This window comes from Sinohyriopsis cumingii, chromosome 2 (assembly GCF_028554795.1).
Source record: "Sinohyriopsis cumingii isolate HCF-2022 chromosome 2, ASM2855479v2, whole genome shotgun sequence".
NCBI lineage: Eukaryota > Metazoa > Mollusca > Bivalvia > Unionida > Unionidae > Sinohyriopsis > Sinohyriopsis cumingii.
The window spans coordinates 123,569,570-123,587,147 of record NC_142962.1 but is presented as its reverse complement, the minus strand read 5'-3'; the positions used below and the strand labels follow the sequence as shown (position 1 = coordinate 123,587,147).

General features: G+C 35.5%; 1 protein-coding gene across 1 annotated transcript in view; it reads right to left on the bottom strand.

The window, feature by feature from the left end:
• The window catches only part of LOC149805742 (inositol-tetrakisphosphate 1-kinase-like), a 76,544-nt gene that overhangs the window by 24,643 nt on the left and 34,323 nt on the right, over positions 1-17,578 (bottom strand). The window contains exons 3-4 of the mRNA XM_089950409.1: positions 10,705-10,830; positions 6,602-6,719 (exon numbers count right to left, since the gene is read on the bottom strand). Of these exons, the coding sequence (XP_089806535.1) occupies positions 6,602-6,719; positions 10,705-10,830 (244 nt within the window). The remainder of the gene's footprint in view (positions 1-6,601; positions 6,720-10,704; positions 10,831-17,578) is intronic.

Below are 17,578 nucleotides of genomic sequence, written 5' to 3'. Positions count from 1 at the left end.
ATATTGGAAGCCTCACTAGTACCATTTTCATTTTTAGGGTCAACTTAATATCAGAAGACTTTTAGTTAAAAAAAAACAGGTTTATATAGACCAGCTGTACAGAACTGAAAATAAAATTTTTAACATGCCCAACATGGAGCCATATTATGCATTATTGACACCACACTCATTTCGGACAAACAACATCACAGGAAGTCTAAAGATCATATTTCAATACAACCATCTGCTCAGTATCAATAACGAGATTTTAAGAGCTGCTTGCCATGATGACCATGTCTGAACAGTACCACTGTCATTTAGAACCAAAAAATATGTGTGTGAGTGAAAAACTGATGTTGATATGACTATCTGTTCCAGAAAGTAATGACAACAAGATCTGCAAGATGACCATCAAACTGTGGTCCATATTGGAAGTCAGATCAGTACCCTTTTTCATTTATGACCACATGTTCTAGAGGAGTAACAAAAATTAAGATTTTCCAGGTGGCCATTGTAGTGCCATATTGGATATCTGAAGGTCACTATTTTAATTTCATTCTGCACTAACCAGACACTGGAATGTGTTTGCAATGTTTTATAGCAATCCCCACCCCCAGTAGTTGCAAAGTAGTGACAACAAACTTGTGCTAACATCCATTGTATAAACTCTTATGGTATTTGACAAGTACAATTAAGAATAATGGATTAACTGTAATGTTGCCACTTTGGATGATCTATCAATGACTCACTCATATTAAACAGATTTATAAGATAGACTGTAATTCACATTTCTTGTAAAAAAGATGTATAAATAAGCTGTGATTTTGTGCATATATTTCAAAAGGGCACACAGACATCAGTGACACATCAAAAATGATTCTCCAAAACTACAGGGTATGAAAATAAACTTGTCTAGCTTACAGGACAAGTTTAAAATTGGCTCAAGCAAGCTCAAGTTTCCAAGTTAGTTGCCTGAGGGCAAGTCCAAAAAACTGAGAGAGAGAGAGAGAGAGAACAAAGGAGAAATGATTGTGTTCCATTCATAATGATTTATGTTCTGCAACCTTTACACCCTCTCATCTTGCCACACTATATAAATTAGTGTTTATATCAGATGTCTCAGACAAGAAGCAAGCAACCTGCATATGGCACATTTTTTCCTGCAGCCCACAAAGAAACCCATAATTTGTGAAATAATTAATAATACAAAATTTTCTCCACAGCCAGCCAGTTTTGATAGAAATTTGACTGTTAGATTGTTGCCTCTTTGTTTCCAATGACATGGGTGGGCTATTAAGGATGGGCATTTGATTTCTTGCCAAATAAGAACATATTATCATTCTGTATTACTCTTCTTTTTTCATTATTGTCTATACATTTTTATCTTTTACTATATAAGTTTCTTTCACTGCATCCTTTTCATCTTGTAGTCAATGTCTACAGAAGGCAAGTGCCCATTACATTTATATAGGTGTTATGTATATTTAATTGATACTGTGTGATTGAACTTTGTCCATAATTAAGTTTAGGAGTTTTGTTCTACCTGACTAATGTCACTGTATTGGCAAACATGTTTACTTGTGTTTCAGTTCTATATACAGCCTTGATCCTATGGTATACCATGTTATTTCTGAACAAACTGCTATATGTACCATGGTATATGACAATTATATCAGGGACCAACAATTTAATGCTCTGGGGAAAGGGTCTGGAACTTCTTTAAAACAATATTTCTTGCTGTCAAGATATCTTGACCTTATTTATAGCAAAATAACACATTATATTCACTATATTATTTGAAAAAATTATTGTCAGTACCTTATAGTAAATGAATTTGCTATGTGATGTTGATTGTTGTACATGCTGCAATCTAAAAAGTAACTAAGTGGGATGATTCAGCTAACACTAAAAAAACACCCTATAAAAGACACTGTACAAAAAGAGATCTTGTTGATAACAATGGGAAGTGTTGACACTGAAGCCTACAGTTTACTAGCTGTACTACTGATATGATAGGCAGGAAAACTTTGAGCGGGATGCTAACACCCAGGTAAGATATTTTTGATAGGTGGTGAGGAAACATAACTCATTAACCCCTGGAGATTTTTGTCATTTTCGCCTGAAATGTGAGTAGGAAACACATTTTAAGGGTTACTTCTGAATAGATACAAATAAATCAGCTTTTAGGTAGCCTGTGGCCTAGTTGTGTTAGAAATATTGTTTTTCACTGGCTATTTCCCTTGCACATATACAGTAGGGTAAAGATTGGGAGTTCTTTTTTTTTGCTTACTGGACCCATCATCTGCATGTCCTGGCCATTTTTTACACCAAATCCTCATCTTATCCCACCCTTTGCAAAGGTTCTCCTGTCTGTTTGCAGTTCAGACCGGTCTGCTTTAGACCCAAGGACAAAAAGTCTAAGATCCAGACACAAAATCGGATTCTGACCACAAGCAAAGTTTGGGTGTACAAGAAATTGAGTCTCAAAATATATATTTTTTCCTCTGTATTTTGTAATGTGACTAGAAAGTCCAGATTCTTTGACACCATTGTAGAGCTACATCTGTCTACTATTCTGTAATACCACCCACTTTAATGTATTTTAAATGACCCTGACACTATAGAACTCTGAAGCAGGGTACTACCGCCTGAGACTTAAATGGGGTTTATGAGTAAAAGAAATTATGTAAAATTAAAACAGAATATAACTGCTCTCCAGAAAATCTTGGGATGATTTACAGTCCAATGAAGGAACAAGTGTACTTAACACATTAACATTTTTTCAATCCAAAATTATTCCAAAAGTTGTATTTGGCCAAATATGTCAAAACATCCCATTTGACCACTATGTGACACGTGTCTAACATGTTATTAAGAATCATAAACAAAATTGTACTTGTCATATTTAAAATTAATTTGTGACAAATACAGCTTTTCTGTGAAACAAAAAATGTTCTAAAAAATAATTGTCATGAAAAATGAAAATTACTGTTAATATAATTAAATTCTTAGCAACATTACTCTGGATTTTCCACACATTTCTTACCAACAGAATCTACAGGAGCACAGGTACAGTACAAAAGTATCATGATCTGTACTGCCAGAAAAAAAACCCAGTAAACTAATATACCAGCAATACCATGAACATCTAATAATAATGAATGAATACCAGTGTGTGAACTGTCAATTAAATGAAAAATGTGTGTGTGTGATATGAACTGATAACATAGCTTGAACAATGTTTCAGTCATATCGCTACGATGTCTGCAGTGTGACAGTTTATAGTGATGTCTAGCCCTGGGGCATCATGCCGCAGACATGTAGCATGATGTCCCATCCAGTCATATTATCCTGAAAAATGAACACTTAGTGTTTAGAGCATCTATCCCAGATGCGGTAGGTCATGGGTTTGAACCCCAGCTGAGTCATAATAAAGACTTATAAAAATGGTACTAACAGCGCCTCGCTAGGCACTCAGCATTAAGAGGTTAGTGTTAGGACTGGTTGGCCTGGTGTCAGGATAATGTGACTGGGTGGGACATCATGCTACATGTCTGCGGCATGATGCCCCAGTGCTAGACATGACTTTAAACTGCCACAATGCAGACACTGTAGCGATATGATTGAAAATTGTTACAGCTATGTTAAAAATCTAAATCACACACACTTCACTGAAAAATGAAAAATGAAGAGTTGCATATCTCAAGATTCACTACCAAGATTTTTTGTTTAAATTATAAAATTCACCTGCATATTCAGTCCCCTTCATAAGATACCCACTAGTGATTACTAATGTCATTCACTATGATTATTAGGTTTCACATTTAACAGACTTTTGATTGTTTTCTGACCCAGATTTCCCTTGAATTATACCATTTTGATACATCTGGACTGTTGGAAGATCTGTATGTTCAAGGATCTGAAACTCACTTGGAACGTTAGATTCTTTTGGACTTGAACAGAACATTTTTAGTACTATTTTTGATTCAATTCACAATACTGTAAGTTCCTCCTACATTTGTATTTCATAACTTTGATAATTAATAATTTTTAAAGCTTCTTTCTGTTACTAAGTTTAAGACCATAGAGTCATAACAGAGGTGCTGAAACAAGCAAGTAATATTCACTGTAAATAATAAGCAGGAGATGGGCCCATAAATGTGACCATAGTGATGCTAAGAGTCATTTTATCAGAAAGCTATAAAATTTTGTCCAAGAACAGTGAAAATAGCATTTTATTAAGCTCTTCTTAATGAAATCAAATTTGGTTTCAGTCCATCTAGATCATCAAATTAAACAAGACTAACAAATTCATAATGGACATGACATGACAGAAGGAATGATACAGCTAACACTACATGCCCGCCTCCAGATGGGTAACAACATGCAGTTATCTTTCACATGTTAATACTGTGCCTGGGAGAGGTTTCCACAGAAAAGTGCAATTACAGTTTTCTCTGAGTCTTCTTTGCTTCTAAAGAAAGGTTTCCATATCTTGGCAAAGAACATGTAGCGAACTTTCCTTATGCAAAATATGTGCTTCAGAACAGAATGGTTTTCATGTCTGGATTAAAGTGTATTGTTAAATATTCATGTGGAAAACCACTGCTTTAAAAAAGCTTCTTTCCCTGTTCTCAAAAAGTACTGGAAAGAAATATTTCCATATCTATATACAGGGCTGTCATATTTACACAAAACTGTGAACATTTACACATCCTGTAAGAAATAAAATAAATCTATTCAAACATTATCATAGTAGACCATTATAACATCGGCTTTCTTTTTCAAGAAAGTTGATGTAATTATCAGACTCTTTCCACTGATGTTAAAGAATTACATCTGTTGCTAAAACATAAAAGATCTTGTTTTTCTACAAAGTGCATACAAGTTTATTAAATTTTTACTCACAAGTCTTAAAGACCTCAGCAGCAAACAGCACCATGTCAATAAATTCAATTGAATATACATTACTGTGTTAGTTTTCACTTGATACCAAGGTAACTGCCAATTAAACAGCTCAACAATGCATCTATTATGGTAAAAAGATCTAAATTTATCTATTATCCAAAACTAATTGCTACTCTAGATATAAAACATATGAATTTCTGTAAAGATGCACACGCACATCATATGGCACATGTATACTCAATGTACACTAATACAAGAGCAGCAATGACGTTATATCAGGTAGTCACTAAACACGAACATGTTGGTAAATATAGCACAAGAAGTTTCAACGATGCAGCACTGCTCAAAGAAAAGACGGCAAATCTGACATTCATTAGATAAAGTTTATCACAATTTATGAATATTCAAAATAAAATTAACAAGAAAACCATGAACAGTACATTATATGTGTGTACTTGTTGAACAGTTGTAAGGAGGGCATGATTGACTCCTGAGATTAACTACTAACAGGTCTTAATGACCTTTGGTCAAGGTATGTGATTTTTAAAGTTACTGTCTTGAAACCATTTTTTAAATTTGAATATGACAATAACCTCTGACATTTAGACCCCAGAAGCTAATGGTTTCTTTATTACCCTAAGCCATCCACAAACTCTGGTCAAGACACATGACCTCAAACAAATCTATTGTACCTCCCACTCCAAATAAGTTTTTCTTCCACACCTTCAGTGCAATCCCTCCACATACTTTGGTCAAGGTATGTGGTTTAGAACTTGTCATTCAGCAGAAAATATTTATCTTCTTTCAGTCCCACTGACCTTGACCTTTGGCCAGCATAATCATTAGGCTTCTTCAGTTTTTTAGTATGCATCTATCATTTTACTTTTAAGGTTTGAAAGCTGCAACTGTTTGCTTAGTGAGGATCTTTTCTGAACCAGTTGCAGTGAAGGTCTTTGGTGTTTTGCAGCTCATCAACACAATCGTTCATTTAGTGGTGAGGCAATAAGAGTTATGGGCCTTGCTCATGGACACGCTATAGTAGCTAGCCTGGGCTGAACTTAAGTTAGCATTCAAACCCACACCCTTTTAAAAGATTACAAGTCTTGCATGCAAACCACTCCCCCGTCATGGCTATGGGCTCTCTTACAACATGCAGGTGGGTGTATTAGGCCCACTGTACACCCCTGAGGCAGCAGGGGGATGAACAAATGTCTGTACTTTACATGATTCAACATTGTACCAGTACTATAACCTGAGTAATCTAATCTAACTCTTTTGCACATAGGATACATTTTACCATCTATTTTCATTGATTCTGTACTTCTGTAAAATATTTGGAAACTTCTGTTATTTTACCAGCATTCCCAATTTTTTTAACATCCTTGATTACATTATTTTTTTAAACGGAATATTGATGCTGTACACACTTACATGAGAGATGTCATTAACATGTGTAACCATGACAGCCCTACTGTATACATACAGGCATTTGTACAGACCTTTTCTTCGATGAATTGTGCCATCATGCTGGAAACATTTCCATAATAAAGTATTGAACTCTGCTGTGAGAATTCTGTGATTTCAAGGGAAGATTTCACAGTTGGGTATGGGAATAAAAGGGGCAAACTGTTCAACAAATCAGGACGGTGGCCAGAAGTTTGGAAGGCATAAAGTTCTACTTACTTAATATCACTATCTGAATGGAGATATTCACCTGTGTCTACTAAATCACACTGTAGAGCTAGCTGATACTGCTCATAGCGGTCAAGAAGTTTACGAATCATCTCAAGGGGGTCAACTATGATGCATTCTGGATGGTGATCAATATAGCTCTGCAATAAAAAAGAAAAACAAGTACTGCAAACTGCACATGCTATGCATGTCCTTTTCCTTACTAATGGCCTTGACCTCTAAACAAAGGATCTGACTACTGTATGATAAGGCATGAAGCTGAGTAAAAGGTCCATCAAAATATCTTTAAACCATAAAATGTGACAGCCTGGTTAACAAAACAGGCCACAAACTTTCATTGTACATTAAAGCAGGGGGTATGATGGTCAAGGCAAGATGCTATCAATTCAAGACGTATAAAATGATAAAGTTACAATAAAATAAATAACAAAATGTATACCATATATACTCACTTATAATACGAGTCCAACTGCAAACTGCACAGACCCAGATCTGCCATCGTATAGTGCACCAGCAGATCTGGGTCTGTGTAGTTTGTTAGGAGTAATCACTAGAACAAACACCATAGCTCCTGATCTGCATTTTTCTATGGCAGAGCAGGATCTTTGCTGTTTGCAGTGACTCAACTTATAAACAAGTACATATAGTATATAAGACAAGAAAAATGTTTGTATGATTGTGTATCATCATCATCATTACCACCACAACCATTTTCTCTGCACTCATCAGCATCATGATCACTGCTCCCTTAAAATCATCACAATATGGATCTTGCTGCTTTTCATCCACATCTATTGTAGACTCAGACTGTTGCACTACTGTCTTTAAATGTTTACACTTGCAACTTGGTTTATGTAACAATAAAGCAAATTTAATAATAACTGTGTGGATTTGCATCACTTTTGCAAATTCATTGGTGCATTTATTTGAGTTGTAGAATATTTATGGAATCTAATTTTACTGATCAGTGTGCATGTATTTACTCAGAAAGATGATGCACTTGTTTTTATGATCTTGTTCTTTTTATTTTTAAGGTAGTAGTACAGATCAGATAACAGAGAACTGGATACTTGAATGTTCACGTACAAGCTTTACTGCAATTCAATAGTTGGACTGGGAAAAATATTAACTTGCTGTGCATATTTTTTTATTTATTTTTTCCATACAGGAGTTACTTAATGAAGCAATCAAAGTACATTTAGATTCTTAAAGACTTCATTTGGGAATGTTTTAATCCACAAATTGTGATACTCTCTGGCACTGGGAATGAGGCCAAATTTTTGTCCCAAAACAGGTCCTGAAAAATTCATGCTAAAGTTTCATTCAAATATCTTCACTGGTTGAAATCAAACTCCAGGCAAGGATACAAGTTACTGAATTCAATTTTCCCTTGCTTTGGCCTTGATGTAGAGGCAGGGAGCATGGCTATGGTACATGATGTGTAGTCCTCAAATATACATGGGCAATGTTTCTTTAAAATATCTTCAGTGATTCAAGCATTACAATACGGACAAGGAGACAAATTTTAACACCAACACCAAAGTTTCAGTTGAATACATTAACCAATGTAGAAGATATGGGACCTTAAGTAACTTTACAACAAAAGTTCATTATTGCCAATGCCAACACTAATGTTTTTATTGCCACCAGAAAAGTGATACACATTCTGCCTATGTCTATGATGTAAAGTAGACAGTTTATGTACCTCTGTCCACTTTTCATGATTCAGATATGGAGATTTTTTCATATTAGGGTTACTCTAGTAGACTGAGGTGGTAAAATGTTCCTTGGGATCATTCGAGATGCAACACTGTCTTTTACAAAGAGACAGAAACAACAAAGGGTTATCAAAAGAAGGGCTACTTAAGAAATAGTGTATGTTAAAGAACACAGTGAGAGCTCCATGAGTCAACATGGGAGTTGGAGTAGAGCATGATTATCATTCATAGGGAGATTTTTATTCAAAGGTAATAAGGAACATTCTGAAAGATGATGAATATGTGCTTTTTAAATATAAAGAATAACATACAGTGGCATACATTTTCAATATAATGTAAAACACTGATGCCAATGTTCCCCCAATTTGTCCGACCAATCCCCAAAACTAGAACTCTTATATGTAGAGTTAAAGATCTATGTATAGGAATAAACAGAGGGACCCAGTCAGCTAGCTAAATAGTTATTTAACTGTAACCCAAGGAACACATCTATGTGTCCCCTGGGCAGGACCCAAGGGCCTTACTCAAACTCCCATCTGCTATTTAGCTTCAGTCACTAATCACACATATACCATTTCTCAGACATGTTGGCCTCATAAATTTTTAGTTGTTTTAAATTTATGTAAAACAACCTCTACCCTCCAGCAAAATCCCAAGGGGCTACATTAAAATGTCAAAAATGGTGCACACACATGATCACTGCCAATCATATCCCAAACCTTTAATCATTCATCAACGGAAAAGATTCTACAATAACTCAAGATGCTAAATGGCACTATAGGGAGATGGATCTAGAATGTTCCACATGGGTTTGATTTTGAAATGGGTGGTTTAGTTGTGCCCACCCCCAATGGTTAACCTTCTGTTTATCAATTACCAGTAAACGTTTGACATCTTAGGCAGAAAAAGAAGAATCAACTGAAATTAATACAAACTCCAATGATAAAATTAGAAACTTAAATCATTATGAAATATGGTGAATTATGATTTCAAGTATTACATATATTTAATATATAATGTTAGCTTTTGTCCATGATTATATATATAATCATGTATATTTAATTTGCACTGTGAAATTGACCCTTGCTCATAACTGAGGGTATGAGTTGGAAATAACTGACTAATGTTTTTCTTTTTATAAACAACAGATGACAGATAATTCTTGTCAGTGATTTTATATTATATCGTAAGATCATTTTTACCTGGAGGTAACATGTTTACAGATGTTGATTTCAAGGTCCAGTAATTTTCAGAAATTAAGAATGTTCTAGAACAGGGGTGAACAACTTTGGCCAGATTGCATCTTCTAAGACCACTTGAGGGCCACAAACACTAATTTCTGTGTTGTTTTAATTTGCCCTGAGGGCCGGACAGAGCACCTTCACAAGCCACATCCGGCCCACGAGCCACAGGTTGTATAACCCAGCTCTAGAAATTGTTTACAAATTTTATGAGAAAATGACCCTCATTCAGGTTGTTATTGTACTTCAGCTTTTATATAAATGTTATTTATTTCAGAATTACTCATTTGATATCTTAACATCAGTCAATTTAAGTTGTTTCAGTTAATATTTGAGGATTTATTTATTTAAATTATTCACTGAAATTACAAAGTGCTCAATAATATTTTCGGCCTAAATCACTATTTTGGGATTATTGTGAATTCATTCAAGGGCATCAGGGATTATATCACTGTAATACATCATGACTCTTAGGAGGTAAACACTATACCAAGCTATTGGTACATCAGCACCTTCAGGGTTGGAATTCATTTCGGACACAATAGGATTCATTTGGAATACCCCATACTTTTGGATTTGTGACAAAACTTTTTGGACCAATCACAATTTCATTCACAATACTGTAAGTTTTCAAATTTTCACTTTGCATTCTAGGGAAAAAAATCATCTGCTGAATTTTACAACTCTTGATGGGTTTTTGCTCTTTTCAGTTACTTAGTTTAAGACCACAGAGTCATAACTAAAGGTGTCAATGGGTAAACCGGGTACTTGCCTGTTCATAATGACCCAAGTCATAAAATTAGCTATATGGTACCCGTTTAGTCCATGTACAAAAAAAAAATGTTTCCAAGTTCAGATTAAAGATTATATCTAGTGACATCAGGAACAAGTGAGACACAAAATAATGAGTACAGTTTGAGGCTCATATCATGTGATACTGATCCATTGTAGACCTCCATTTACTGATCATCATTATATTGTCGATGTATGCGACCACTTGTCTATTTAATACAATTTCACATTTAACATAATTTCCCGTTGATCAGTTACCCAGGTAACCGATCATTAATATGATCAGGTATCCGGTTGACTTTCTCTAAAATTTTGACATCTCTAGTCATAACAGATGACAAATTTAATGACACTACAATATACATTTTCAATACTTGTATATTTTCCATGTATTTCTGTTCCTCATTACGACCCTGCTCTGCCTTCACCAGGATGTCAGTGAACTTGTGAAGGATGAGATCAAATGGCCCTTGGTCCTCCAATGGGATGTCTAGATCAAGCTGAAAGAAAAGAATGTTTACAGTGATTGTTGAAGAATTAAGCATAAAATAGAAACAATTTTAATAATAGTACCCTGAACAGTACATACAATACCAAAATCGTATATTATATAACTGCCTGCATTCAGGCCTGGCCCTAGGGCAAGGTGAACAAGGCAACTGCCTTGGGCCCCATGCTATCAGGGGCCAAGCACTGCCTGCTATACATTTTTTTACTTTGGTGAGATTGAACAGATTTTTTTGCTTGAGGCCCTGCTCATCATTTGCTGCCTTGGGCCCTGCACATCCTTGGGATGGGCCTGCCTGCATTTAATAGTCCTCTATGTAGGTGCAAAAATAGGGCACTGTAGAGTCATACAAAAGGATGGCCTTGTGAAAAATAGGCCTTGAAATTTCATGATTTTGACATTCAAACCCAAGAAATAAACATGCAAGCTATCACAAAGATTGGCAAGGAAACTGCTCTGGAACAAATGTTACTGAGAGAACGCCTTCTTCATTCAGCCACAAATGAGGCCCTAATGTTTTACCTTCAGACCCCAAAATCAATAGGTCTCCTCCTTATCCTAAGTACAAGCCTTCACAATTATTGTTCAAGGTATCTCAATATTCACTCCAGTAATTGAAAAAGTGGAACCCAATGGTCACTTAGCACTACCAGGTCAAAAAATGGGGTCATTCAGAATAAAAACAGGGGCTGCATGTATTCTTACCTGTTTCTTGTTTATTCAAGAAACTCAAACAAATCCCATTAACATAGGCAATCTCAATGTGAATTTATTAACGTTCTGCAATAAATAAATATTCACTTTACCATATACTTTTGAATCAGTCACTGTAGTCATACAAAAGGATGGTCTTGTAAAAATAATTCATCCACTATGTTAACCGTTTCCAATATTCTGGATACAATTATTTTAGTTGAAAAGGAAATTGTAGCAAACTGCTATAGTGTGACTCAACAATGTGATAAAGTGTATAAAGTATAATGCAAGGAAAAGATAATATCAATTGCAGAAATGAATAAATCCATGACCAAGCTGCAGCGTTACATGGGCAATGCAATGTCACCATTCCTTTTAAAAACTTATTGTGGACATTCAAGTCAACATTTTTCCTCCCTATACACTACTGAATACTTTGCAAATAAATGATACAGTACTGTTTTGCTTAAGGTTTCATCTTCAATCCATGATCCACCATGTGCTCTCAGCTGGTATAGAAGTTAATCAAAATTATTAAGTCATTTCTGTCAGCCAATCTTCTATCTTTATTTTCTTTCATCTTTTTTATCTGACCTTTGGGCACCATAGAAGGAACTCTGTGCTCACATATGAAAAAATAGGTTACTGGCACATGGGCAGAGCACAGAATGAATGTTAGTATATGGTCTTGAAGTAAAATTATTATGCGAAAGTCATTTATCTTATTTCAGTCAGCAACCTTGCCAAAATTTATTCAATAGGGCTCTTTCTTGGCCAGAGTGTAAGCCAACACAAACTCTGGTGAAGGTACATTAAAAGTCCAGAACTGAGATTTGTGTGCAGACACCATTTTTCTTCTTGCAGTCAGTGACCTTTGATCTCTTAAAACCCATAAATCAATACGGCTTCTTCCTTACTCAAAGTGCATATCATTCCCAAAGTTTGGTCCAGGTCTGTGATGTAGAACTAATGTTTATGGTGCATTACCCAAAATGCACGCTATCTTAAAAGTTGGGTAATAGTAGATGATGGGGACAGATCAAATGATATGTTGATACGGTTGGTGTACCCAAATATATATTGTTGTTGTTGTTGTGGGGTTTAACGCCATTTTTCAGCACGATAGGCTATACATGGCGGCCAGTATTAATGGTGGAGGAAGAACCCGGAAAACCCCGGAAAGAACCACCGACCCACGAGAAGCTACTGGCAAGCTTTCTCACATGCCCACATTGGCTGAATCTTAGACTCGAACCGCCGCAGACAGAGGTGAGATGGCAGTGATCCGTAACGAAGAGCGCTTTAGACCACTCGGCCCAAATATATATTAGTAAAGAATTAATATCATTAAAAGAAAAAGTAAAAGATGCATTAGTATATTATTGCAACCACAACATCCGAGTAAAGAAATTACATATAGTGGTCCTTAGTCCAATAGTCCTGGCTGCTCTCAGGAAAGGCAATCCCACCCATGAAATCCAAGATCACCTCACATTACATCAGAGCATTGTGTCCCCCTCATGGAAGACCAGTACTCATTTTATGCATGTTGACATAATGGTTTATTTCCAGCAGTGAAGATGACAGACAGACATATACTAGCATCTATTTATACCCAATTTTCATCCATGACAAGATAATAAAAACTCTTTAAAACAGACTACTTCTTAGTTGTCAGCGATTTTTTTAATTCAACCTTTAATGTCATTTCAGGCTGCCCCATTTGATCAAATGCATGAATCGTCTGTCCATTGTTTTGAACTGCATGAATACTTTAAAAACATCTTGTTACCAATGTTACGTCTTCACTTACACTCTGAAGACGTGATGTCTTCAAAACAGAAGAAAATAGTGTAATTTCAAGGAAAATCTCATCTAGAACAAGCCTGGATACGGGAGTGGGGATGGATACCAACAAAATTTGTCACACTGTACTTCCTATAGATGCAAAATACATGCTGCAGCCACATGCACTTGTTCTTGCTAGTGAAGGAAAAATATTGACAACACACATTCTGCTTCTATATTTTGTGTGTCTGTGTGTGTGTGTTTGTGATTTGGATTTTTTAAGTAGCTTAAAAAAATTCAGTCACATCCCTATGATGTCTGGAGTGTGACAGTTTATAGTGATGTCTAGCACTGGGGCATCATGCTGCAGACATGTAGCACGATATCCCACCCAGTCACATTATCCTGACACCAGGCCGACCAGTCCTAACACTAACCTCTTAATGTTGAGCGCAAAGCGAGGCAGCTGTTAGTACCATTTTTGCAAGTCTTGGTATGATTTGCCCAGGAATCGAACCACGACCTCCCGCATGCAAGGCGGACGCTCTTACCAATAGGCCACTGTTGTGGTCGATTCTATATTTTTTAAAAATGTAAGCAAGATGACAAAATCATGCAGTTTTAAATCTGCTTCACCAATTCTGTGCAAATTCTAATTACCTTGTCCACATGTTCAGTCACTGATTAAATATTTCAGCATAAAAAGGGACAGTGCAAATTTGTTCCCCATGTATGATTTAAATACTTCATCGTGTGACACACAGAAAGTGTAGCCATCAAATCAGACCTAAGTAGACAGGATACAAATTAATAAAGTAACTTCATGCAGTCTTTATTAAACAATGCTAAAAGTTCATTATATATGGGGAACACATCTGGAATGTCTCGTTTATACTGAACATGCAGTTGAGATAAACAATTAGCATGGAATTGGCTAGGTTGTGTGGGAGATATTATAAACATCACCTTGTGTTGAGCTAACGTCAATATGTTTTTCCTTTTTAATGACAAAAATGATTGCCTGTTCCTAGGACATCTGTCTCCAATGAATTCTCAATTTAAACAATAAAAAGGTAAACAACTAATAATTATTCATAATTGCTGAATATTAATGTAAAATGTATAGGGCAAGTATAGTTTCGTATTGATTCTCTACCTCTTGTATATCGATATGTGTATCAGTATGGCAGAAGTATGGAGTAACTGATATAATGATGAACCATTTCACCATTATAGTTGACAAATAAAATTTCTGCAGAATCCATTTTGTAACTTTCTGTCACACGAACCTTGATCTTGGGCCTCTTTCTTCCTTACCCCAAGCACAAGTCACACACCAAGTTTGCTCCAGGCAGTATGTAATGTAGAACTAACGTTATTGAGCCATACAAATTTGTCTTCTTTCAGTCACTGACCTTGACCTTAGACCTAAAGACCCAAACATCAACGTGCTCTTTCCATAATCCAGATACAAGCATATACAAGGACTAGTAATTGTTGACGACTTATCCAAAGGTTACGCTACCGGGTGAAGTGGGTGACTAAATCACCTAAAAAATTTAAACTTCGCCTTCTTCTGTTAGGAAAGTGAAAAAGACTTCACTGTGTCATTTTTTAGACAAACATTGAATAACTATCCTTTCTGAGATGCCCCTTTCCCTTAGCCAGGTCGTGTTACATTACAGTGCAAGGTGAAATGTAGGCTTCAAGCCATCAAACAGGTGTTGCCGATATAAACTCTTCACCATTCACAGGTATGTGTTTCGATAGATTGAACATTAATCCTTTCCCAAGTAAGTTAGCAACTATCACTGCCCAGTTTCTGCAAGTTATCCTTTGATGATAAAATAAAGAAACTTGAGTTTCGAAACTTAAACTTACGTAATAGCAATTTGTTCTTTAGGAATAGAATCAGTAACAGAAAGTGTAGCCATAAAAAAACATGTATCTTTAGGAAAAGAATCAATCATAAATATTTTAACTGCCACGTGTACATTATTTTGTTCCTCAAAATCAGTTTGCAACCGTAAATGAACCTGTCATGGGGAAATAATGGCGGACATCGCTGTGTCCATATAAGCCCATGTGGCTGTGTCTATTTTGTTACAAGTTAGAACCACCATCCCCTGATTCATGGACGGATACTCCAAACGAACCCCTGTGGTGGAATCTGAGACACTGTACAGTCATGGTCGGTTATATTCTGAGTTCACTCATTTGTGTGAAAATATACGAAGAAAAACCCCCACAAAAACTGAAGCAAATACTATTTAACTAATGCCTAACATTAAACCAAGTACAAGTACGTAGACAAATAATAAAACCTTATATTTGCACTCCTATCAATGGACTGTTGCAAGGAAGCTATAAAGTGAGTGGTTTATATTAAGAAAGCCCCTTTTTCTACAAAAAGATGAGCTTCAATGTTGGATGCATCTACATGTATTTGGCTGGGAAAGAAAGGGCTTAGTTCATTGATATACTGACATTAATTCTTCAGTGAGTTATCTAAGGACAGATATAGTAATGGTTTAACAGCAGCAAAGAAATTATGATGAACAATATGATGTGAAAGAAGTGGGCATCTTCTCTCATGTAGATGGTACAGGGGTTGTTTCAAACAAGTTTAGAAATCTTTTCCAATGCCATTTTATAGTGAAACTTCAAAAAGTAACAAGACAAATTCTTGATTAATGCAGTAAAGCATTTGTCCTAACCTGCAATACAATACTGCAATGCAGCTACTCAATTATATTCAAAACTGTGTATAGCTTCTGTTTTAATACACTGCATATGAATATGATAGCTTTTAAACATGTACCAAATGTATTTATAATGTAGGCACAACTAAGAAAATTTTCTACTTGTAAATAAAGTACTGCTTAAAACCAATGTTAAATGCAAATAAGCACACTGGGAAATAGAGGGCATAATTCAAAATAAGAGAATGAAAACAACACACACGTCTTGCTTTGTTCCCACTTCTCCCTGTTCTGTCCAAAAGGAGAAGTCACTTCTCCCAAAAATTCAAGTCTAGCTTGACTCCAATGTAGATAGATGGTGTAGAACTTGAATAATTGTGCAGGAACAGTGTTTCTTCTTTGTCATTGTGACTTTGACCTTTAATCTCAAGATCAATGGAGTTCTTTCTTACCCAAAATTCAAGTCATCAACAAAATCTGGTAATTGCTGACGGTCAAAATCTCTACTTGTTATGTAAAATAAAAAATTATTTTTCAGTCAGTGACCTTGACCTGTCTTTTATACAGTAAATGTACACTGTTTACATAATTCATGTAGGTTAGATAAGAAGCTCTGAACAATGAATTTTAATGTGGGCATTTGGTATAACGATCACACACACCATCAAAAAATCATTACCATCTGACACAGGAACCACAGTATCTCAGTTTGGAAGAGAATATTTGAAATAAAAGTGTTCTTGGTTCAATACCAACTGAGGCCAGCAATGTCATTGGGAAAGTCACTTAGCTTCCATTTCCTTGACATGATATAGCCAATAATGTGTTAGAAGTGCCATTCAATCCAACCAAGAAACAAAATATCTAACATGTCTGGCATACAGAATATAGGGTTTCTGTGGGACTGACAAGCTGGGTTGAAATGATACATACGTGCAGCATATAGATATGCTTCATGATACATAGTAACTCATGGTCTTTCTATTTTTAGAAAGTTTGTCAGTGGTAGGTGGTGCCCTTTTATGTGACTTACTGGTTGTATTTCCAATATGCAGATTACAGACAATAGCACCTATATATCAGATTCACATCTATGAACATATTCTTTCAAGCAGACTACCTGTTAGTCATAAGTGATCTGTATTTAACATTTTAGGCCATATAAGGCTTTATGAGATGCAGGACTCTCTTTAGCCACCAGAAAGAGATATTTTTATGAAAATATCTTTTCTTCTTAATTTTATTTTTTTCATTCTTATTTATTCAGTTTATTTAACCCAGATAGGAAAATATAGTTTTGAAGCATATGATCCCAATAGGTTAAACTGTTTAGAAAAGAATTTAAAATTGCATTTTAGTTTTAAACTGAATTTTTTAAAATTTGGCTTAGTTATCTGCCTTTTCTACATTTGCTGAAAGAGTGATTGACTGGCATACCATCTATTTATGTCAAACCAAGTACACTTAACACTATATGACATGCTCACAAATTACTAACTGGTATCTCCATTAACACTTTTTCCAGCTCCAATAAGTTGATATACTTCATAAATA